The sequence below is a fragment of the Cucumis sativus genome, chromosome 6 (assembly GCF_000004075.3).
Source record: "Cucumis sativus cultivar 9930 chromosome 6, Cucumber_9930_V3, whole genome shotgun sequence".
Lineage (NCBI taxonomy): Eukaryota > Viridiplantae > Streptophyta > Magnoliopsida > Cucurbitales > Cucurbitaceae > Cucumis > Cucumis sativus.
Window position 1 is genome coordinate 7,922,055 of NC_026660.2, and position 9,447 is coordinate 7,931,501.

General features: G+C 27.0%; 1 protein-coding gene across 1 annotated transcript; it reads left to right on the plus strand.

Annotated features, from left to right (window-relative positions):
• The first annotated feature begins 1,798 nt into the window (after positions 1 to 1,798).
• LOC101216311 lies at positions 1,799 to 2,859 on the plus strand. Its single transcript, XM_004140019.3, has 3 exons — positions 1,799 to 1,927; positions 2,131 to 2,212; positions 2,306 to 2,859. The coding sequence occupies exons 1-3, from the start codon at positions 1,922 to 1,924 to the stop codon at positions 2,569 to 2,571; spliced, it is 354 nt and encodes a 117-aa protein (XP_004140067.1). The 5' UTR covers positions 1,799 to 1,921; the 3' UTR covers positions 2,572 to 2,859.
• The last annotated feature ends 6,588 nt before the right edge of the window (positions 2,860 to 9,447 follow it).

The window sequence follows — 9,447 nt, forward strand, 5'->3', positions numbered from 1 at the left end:
CTTAAATCGAACCGAACTGCATGCATTCAGTTGCGGTTCGGTTCAGTTCGATTTTTAACTGTTTTTTGAACACCCATAATCACAACCAACATCGACAAGTTTAGTGATCAAATTTATGAACAACTACCTGCATCAATCATCTTCAACCGCCACCTCTCATCATACAAATGTTGAGAGAAATATTGATAGTACATGACTACTCATAAAAGTTTATAAACAAATAAAGAAAATTCATAAAGTATTTAAATTAGTAAATAAATGCTTATTATTGTTTCTAAATAAGTTAAAATATTTATTATTTACAATATATTTTTATTCACATCCTGTTTATTGTATTTTATGTTTTATTTTGGTTTTTATGATATAATATAAATATATACTAATAATACTTGTGAACGAATCTATGAAAATATAACAATATGATTGAAATTTACCGATACCATTATTCTAGGGTTTAAAATATTTATGTCCATGAAAATACCAAAGTCATGCTTTTACGAAAATTTCTATAAAAATATCAATAAAATGTCGATTTTGATAGATTTTTATATGAAAAAGTTATAAAAACAAACTAATTCAAGAAATAATTTTAAGAGACATTTTTAAATATATAAAAATTGTTGAAAATGTTCAAAAAATATAACAATTTTATGAATGATAGATATTGAAAGGCATCGACCGACACTAACATAACACTAAAAGGTATATAGAATATGAAATTTTTTTATATTTTGTATATATTATTAGTAATATTGTTATTTACACCCACTTTCCTAAATTTAAATTAGTAACTAATATTAAGTAATATTAAGTAAACATGTCTATTATTTATATTAATGTCATATAAATATTTGTTTTTTATGTTTTAAAGATTTTTCTACAATATAATAGAATATCCCTCATATCGATATATACCGAACATATAAAAACATAAAAATATGGTTAATTTTCATAAATATAACAAACAATCAAAATATTTACCGTCCATGTAACAAAGTGAAAAAGTCCATTAAGCTAAATATTTTATTTAAATTTTTCATATTTGCTATTTTTTTCTATCGTCTTTCTTCTCTTCCTCCTCTGTCATTTTTTTTTTCTCTTCATCGTCTTTTTTCTGTCTCTTCTTCTACAATTTTTCTTTATTTTTTTCAAACTGTTATTTGGTTCAAGGTCGTATACCAAATATAAAAGATCTATGTTTTCTTTTTTATTTCTTTTTCAAACAATTGGTGGTTCAAGATCGTCTATAAAAAAAATAGTCAAATATAAACGATCGTGTACCAAATAATCCTTAAGAAAATCATAATCTAAATTATAGTATACCAATAACAATCTTAAAAAAAATAGTTGAGATTTGGTTACTCAAATTTAAACGATTATGTACAAAAATAGTCAACGATCGTGTAGTAAATAATAGTCAAATTTAAACGACGATCATTTTCCAAATCTATTACACGCACTAGATGTCAATTTATCATGAACATATTTTGTATTTTCTATTGTGAGCTTGTGGTTTTTTTTTTTCGTTTTTGAAATTGTTTTATAGAGGATAAATATTTTAGCATTTTCTTATATTTTTTCAAAAACCCCTTGAAAATATTGATATAGGGATAAAAATGGAATATTATGATTACTAAACCTATACGGATAGTTTTATTTTATTTTATTTGGGAAAAAAATATAAATAAATATAGAGTTTATGTTGAATTATTCTTGGTGGTTTGAAGCATTAAAACGCGCTTTAAAATTAGCTCAAGAAAGCTATATTTCTTTCTATATATACAAAAAAAGCTTATAAATATTAAATACACCAAACCCCTGTTTTCTCATTAACTCACACCTAAATACTTTCCTCTCTCTCTTCCTCTCTGTCTCTAAGTTTGTACGGACACTCCATTCTTTCTCATCAGTTTCAACAAAAATGAAGGTAGCTGCGTTGTTAAATACTATTTTAATCTATGAGTTTCTTTGTTTTCTTATCGGGAGTTTTTAAAATCTAAGTCAGAATTATCATAAGAAGAAGAAATGTTTTGCTCTTAAGATTTTGATCACACGTGATTTTTGAAATGGCACCAGCAAGAAACAAAAAAATAAAATAGACTACTTTTAACTTAGATCGTGTCTTTGCAGCAAAAGATAGTGATTCAAGTGTCCATGAAAAGGGGGCCCAAGTACCGCAGCAAAGCCTTGAAGATTGCAGCATCTGTCAAAGGTAATTAAAAACTATTGCATATATATATATATATTTATAACATAACTATAATCTATATTGATATAACTAATTAGTTTACAATGGAAATTACAGGGAGCATTGAGACAATTAGCTTGGTAGGAGACCATAAAGATAAAGTGGAGGTAGTTGGAGATTTAGATCCCATAGAACTCACTGAATTGCTAAGGAAGGGTTTCGGTTCCGCACAGTTGGAGTCAGTGAGCGCAGTTGAAGATAAAGAGAAAAAGAAAGATAAAGACGATGGCATAACATGGACATGCTCGTGGGGAGTGCCTCATCATTCATCTTATTGCTATTGCTACAACCTTCGCCCCTACCCTTCCCATTCCATATGGTGATTTATGCTTCCCACCACCAAAACTATTGATAATATATTTATAATTATAACAAAATTTTAGAATATATCAAGAATAGATACTCGTTGAAGTGTCTGTACGTGTAGCATATCGATTTTTCTAGTAAATTTTATTAAGTTGAAAAGTATCTTATTAAGTTATCGAGTTTCACTTCTATTTAATTTGTATATAGATACTACAAATTGGAATAAGATTTTAATGCATCTACCTCAAATTGCTGTTTATTATATGTGAAAGTGAAAGACAAAGACCTGTACTGGTTGTTAGTCATGCAAACTATTCAAACTTCCTTATATATATATAAATTCAAGTTTTGGATGCAATTTAAAATCATGCTCTCTATTTAATAAAATTTTTATTAAAAAATTATTAGTGAAATTTAATACTATAGTTCTCGAGACTATCTTGAATAAACTTGAGTTTTATCTAGAAACATAAATATGAATCAAGTTCAAGTATATATAATCTAGACATGAAAGTGGGACATTTTATGTAAAAAGTTTACATAAAACTTGAAACTAAGAAATAGTCATTTTTACATTACAACATCGTTGATTATATAAAATTAACCATTTCGATTATTGATAGCTTAGGTAACTTAATTTTAATCATGAGCTGTGATTATTGATGACTTTCGTCCAAGTTTAACTTTGACTTATTACATCGGACATTGTAGATTTCATGACAAAAATTTTATATTTTTATGTATAATAATATTGATAAATATTTAAAGCCAAATAGAAAAAAAAAAAGTCAACACAGACGATAAATAAACCACTAGAGAAAATTTAAACTAAAATAGATTTAATTTTGAATCAAATATAAATCATATGGTTAAAGTAAATTGATGTCATTTTTTCGAGATTAAAAACAATGGTTATAAAAGCTAAGGGTTCCTTTTTGCTAATCATTTTGTTTTTTTTTTTTTTCGTTTTTTAAAGTTAACTCTAATTTTTTTTCCATCTCTTACGATTATTTACATCTTTCTTAAATACGGGATTAAATTCTTAGCCAAATTTAAAAAATAAAAACAATTTTTTGAAAGTTATGGTCTCCATTTGGTAACCATTTAATTTTGTTTTTTGTTTTTTCTTCTGTTTTTTAAAAATTTTATTATTAAAAACAGAAACCATATATCACTACAACAAAAACTGTCTGCTATGACAGTTGTGTATATCACAAAATGAGAGGGAGAAAAAAAATCATGTTACAAAATGAAAAAATTCGCGTTTTTTGCTGGAGAAGACAGAATTTTTCGAATAACACATTTCTCAACAGTTATTTGATGTCGTAGAAAAAATACAAAATAATTTTTTATTTTTTATTAAAATAAAAAAGAATAAATTAAAATTACAAATTTATAAAATCTTTTCCCCAAATCTAAAACCCTTCATTTGGAGGGGAGGAGAGGTTGCTGGAATGAAGAGTTTAGGGGAGGGGGGCTGAAAATGTTATCACAAAAGTTTGGGAACGCTAGTTATTCTTCTATAATCTCACTATTGTTTTTTATTTTTCAATCTTAAATCAATGGGAGTATTAACTTATGACCTATTGGCTAAAGACATATGTTATGTGTGTGCCATTTTCACTGTTTTTTATTGTGTTGGGAGGGAGCTGGAATGAAGGGTTGAGATGTTCTTTAGTTATATTTTAAAATGAGATTTTGTTTTCTTACTAGGTTTGGAAGAATCGATTGGAGCAATGAATCCAACTTGGAGCAATTGATTGATATAACACTTTTTGGTTTTTTTAGAAATGAAGGATTTGACCATGGTTCAAGCAACAAAGAATATTTTCAGATGTGAAGGATTACCGGTTGGTTGTTTATGCTTGTACAGAAAATCATGTTATATGTATTATGATGGTATTTACAGTACTAGTTTTGATTAAAGGCTATAATTTCATACTTGTAAATTGTTTAAACATGATTGGAAATGTACCAATATTACAAAGTGTATTATAGTGCATATATATTAAAGTATCGACCATTTGTTTCTATATGGGTGTTATGTATTATAACATTATTGTGGTTTAAATGGTTCGTGTAATGGCAGAGTGACAAGGAAACCAAGGAAATAAATGTCATAATATATGAATTCGTTACACTCCATAATTGTCGTTAGTATTAAAACAATGACATTTTTTTATAAGAAAAACTGTCACGATTGCCCTATATTTGACAAGAAAAAAATGTTGTCAATAGCAAAACAATGACAATTAATTTCTAAAAAAACCGTCACAATTGACATATCCTTGACATTTAAAAAATGTCATAATAAACGAATTTGCGACATTTTTAAACTGTCGTTAATATGAAAATGATGACAATTATTTGTTGTCATAATATAAAATATGGCAGTTATTTGTTGTCGTAAAATAGTAATTAACGACATTTATTTTTTGTCATGAAAAAACTTATTGTGATAGTTTTCGAATGACTGTCCATGACTCCCGTTTCTATGACTGTAAATAATTGTCACGAATTTTATTCGCGACAGAAAATAACTGACATCGTAGACTACTTTTCTTGTAGTTAGTACAAACAATGTAATTCTGAATTATAGTTAGTACAAACAATGTAATCCTGAATCGTTCATGTTGAAACACGAGCGCGTGTGCACCCTATGTCTTATGTAAAGAGTTTATATAAGACTAAAATCATGAAATAATCATTTTTACGTTATAACATCGTTGACTGTATAGAACTGATTATCAATAATTTAAGTAATCTAATATTAATCGTGAGCTAACTATTTTCATTATTGATGGTTTTGGTCAAAGTTTGACTTTGAATTGAATGGTAAAATGACCATTTTGTTGGATAATTCAACTACTTTTTAGTGGGCTTGGTGAAGGATCGTGATGAATGACACCAAGTCCACTGAGTAGATGGAACGTGAGGTGTTAAACTTTGATGAGTTTAGACATGCAAATAGTTGCATACATTATGTTTATTTAAATGGTGAATTTTCAAATGTGAAGAACTTTTTTACTCACATAGGATTTTTCTTAAAATTATTAATCACCAAATAATTTTCTAAATATTTGACACTCCTCCAATTTCCATCTTTCTCTCAAATTCTTCACTCATCGAGTTACGGAAGGAATCAGAGCATGACATAGGAAGATTTTAGATTTTATAGAATCATTTATTAATTTAATTTGAAAATCCAAAAATATCAGTGCATTGAAAAAAATAATTAAACAACTAGTTTTCTTATTAAGACTTAAAGGCTAAGCATACTTTCTAATTATAAATTAAAAAAACAAAAGCTTACTTATTTGACGTCTCTAAATCTACAAAATAAATCTCCAAATTGGGACACCATCCGTTAGAGACTTTCCTATCATGTGGGATGAGATTATTTTGTGGGAACCAATTGGGATGAAAAAAAATTTAGAGATATTTGAGAGAAACTCTTTTGTACAAAAACAAAATTATTAGTTGAAGAAAACTATTTTTTTTTTTTGCGTATTTATAACTCTCTTCCCTTCATGAAGTGGTGAAGTGGGATAGAGAGTAGGAGAATTATGAAATTCTATTAATTTAAAAAATATTAAATTAATAGAAATTTCAAATCTACTCATTAATAACCAATAATCAATTAGTTAATAATTAGTTAAATCATATTTAATTAATATTTAATATTTAAATGAATATCTCTTCAATATTTTATAGTTTTATATTTATTTTATTTTATTAAATAAAATAAAACTAAAATATTAATTAATTGAGTAATTAATTAATAGCTAAATTAAATATTTAACTGAAATTAAATTTGAATCATATTCAAATATAAGTTTATTTCGTAACTAATAATTTTAATATGAATCTAGTTCATATTAAATTAATATTTGAACTCATTCAAATATTTTACCTCTCATAAATTAATCATCAATAATATCCAAAATTAAATTTATATAATAAAATTTATTTATATTATATTGTATCACTATACATTAAACTAATTCTCAAAGTAATTTTGAACATTTCAAATTACAACTAATATAAATAAATCTCATTACCCTTTATGAGTTAGGAAGGGAAACTAATGAACCTACAAATCAAAAACTACAACAATTTGAGATTAAATGACTAGACTCATTAACCACATTAATCAATATTTGTTAACTGTGTGTACAATCCATTAAAGACTCACAGTTGAACTCTTCTCACTGTAGATATATTTATGTGTCTACGGATATAGACCAATAATAATAAGTTAGTCTTTCACGAGTATTCGCAACACAAGCTGGGTCAAATTACTGTTTTACTCCTATGTTACCTTTAATCCTTAAATACTTGTGCTCCTCTAATGAACAACATGTTTATGGACCAACCAATAAACAGAAACATCTCTCGTGCCATAGAGAGGGTAGGGCCCTTTGATCAAGTCTTGGAGACGTCATTTAAGAAAACACTCATCTACTTGCCCTAAAGTAGAGAATTATTGAATTCCATCTTGTGTAATTATGTTTCTAACTTCCCACTCAGTCTTGTCCCCAAAATGATAAGCTTATTGAGTCAGCGATCTGACCACTAACACTCGTACAAATCAAAGGACAATCCCTCGCGAGCAGGAGTTCGTAATATACATTCAAAATTAAGACCAAGTTACCTAGGTCATCCTAGTGAAATAGAAACCTAAATAGTTAACAGAGTTACATCTAGTGGTTACTATTTCGCGGTACAGTCTTATGCAAACTCATTGCATAGGATACCTTCACTCGTATGTCAATTACACGAACGCGTTGGATCATTGCGTTTATATCAAATACAAATTGAGTCGTATCCATAGTGTTACCAAGATAAGGTACCCAACCTTATATCTATACAGACCCTTTAAGCTAATCTCGAACATTGATCCTTGTATGTCTCGATATACTATTCAAGACTCATGAAACAGGTTAGGATGTTGGTTGATTGGATTTGGGTTATTAAGACAAAACTAATAATATAATCAATAACAACAACACTTTATTAACAAGGATCAATGAATTATATTTATCATCTACGAGTTTTAGGACATAAATCTCAACTGTTACATAATCTGGTTCTAAGTTCGAAAAATAGTAAGTCAACTCTAGTGGTGGTCCAACTCATGTTTGTGTGGAGATTCAAGGGATTAAGAAGCTATGACAGTGAGTTTTCTTTTAACCGGTAGTTACATGTTAATTTAGTGTGGTTAAAGTAAAATTGATTTGATTTCCTCTTCACATATCTATCGTTTCCATCAATTTGAACTGGGAAATAAGCAGTCAAAAAGTTTAGTCTAAGGGTGGGTTGTTATTTTCAATTATTTAATTAAAAAAGTCATTTTGTCAACGACTTAAAATACCTCTTGATGTGTATTTTGGACAGTTTTTTCTTATCAATCAAAATGAAGTAGTTCTCTGGTCGTAGTTTTACAAGAACTATTCTTTATTAGTGTGTTATGTTATCTAGCTTGGTTTGAAGTATAACAAATTTACTTCTCTATTTTGTTCATACACTTTGTTTCCTCCAACAATAAACAAATTTAAAAGTTCATATAAAGCATTCTTACCATCTCTTCCATAAAAGTTAAAATAAAATTTTAAAAACTAAAAATAAGGGTTTTCTTTAAAAAAAAAATAACAAACTATTTACACCAATCAAACCAAATCACTCAAGCACAAAATTAATTCATTTATTTTATGAACGGTAAATATTTTGTCGAATTTTCTACTTTTGACAAATCTTCTAAAAAATAATAATTAAATAGCTGGATGAATTTGTCCTTCCTTTTCTTTTCCTTTTTTGTTATAACTATCGGAACGAGGATTAAATGTTCGACCGATGGATCTAAACTCAGCTTATTTTTATACTTATGCCTGAAATTTATAAGGTGAAATACAGGTTTCATTTTGAAATTTGCCCAAAAAAAAAAAAAAAATTAAATCCCATAAATTAATATGAACTTTTGGATTGATAATTATGAAATAACAATTGACCTACCCACCGGAGACTATAAATAATTTTTTTTAAAAAAAAGGTTAAAAATTCAAATAATAACGACCAAGTTCCACTAACTATTTATAATATAATGTTTTCAGAATCTAAGAAAATACTGAATAAATTCGAATCCTAAGAACCAACAACTCAACTATAAAACACATAAAATATTTTAAAATCTTACAACATATTTGAAAATCAATGTAATGAAATACACTATATATTAGAAAAAAATAATCTAAAATCATAGTCAAAGTTGGCTACACACCTTGTGGTAAAAAAAAGTTGTTAGATGGAGACAACCTATAGAATTTCTTCTTCAAATTATGAAAGAAAAGTATAAGCAGATTAAAAAATAACAAACTTGTTGGAAAAAAGAAAAAAAATTCAATGTTTCATGACGTTGCAAAACTATGTATATATAATTATAAATTGTCTTGGTGTGTATAAGCAGATTAAAAAAGAACAAACTTGTTCAAAGAGGACTTGTCATACTGTACTTAACGATGGCATTTTAAAATTCTCACTATTTTGTTTCTAGTTGATAATAAATTATTAGGCTAATTTTTTAAAATTACTAATATATGTTTGATACACATGATACATTGTAGATATATTTAGTATTCTCCACTTATACAAATGATTGATTAAATGGACTTGATATGCTTAAAGTCCTACTTATACACTTGATATACTATTGTTATACACTTGTAAACTTGATTCATATACTTGATAATGATTTACTTTACTGATATGCTTTAACAATAAATTGTTGATATACTTGATAATGATACAATGAGTTACAACATTCATATACTTAATAATACTCTAATGAACTTGCATAAAATTTGAAAAAACGAAAATCACGTAGTAAGTATATTAAC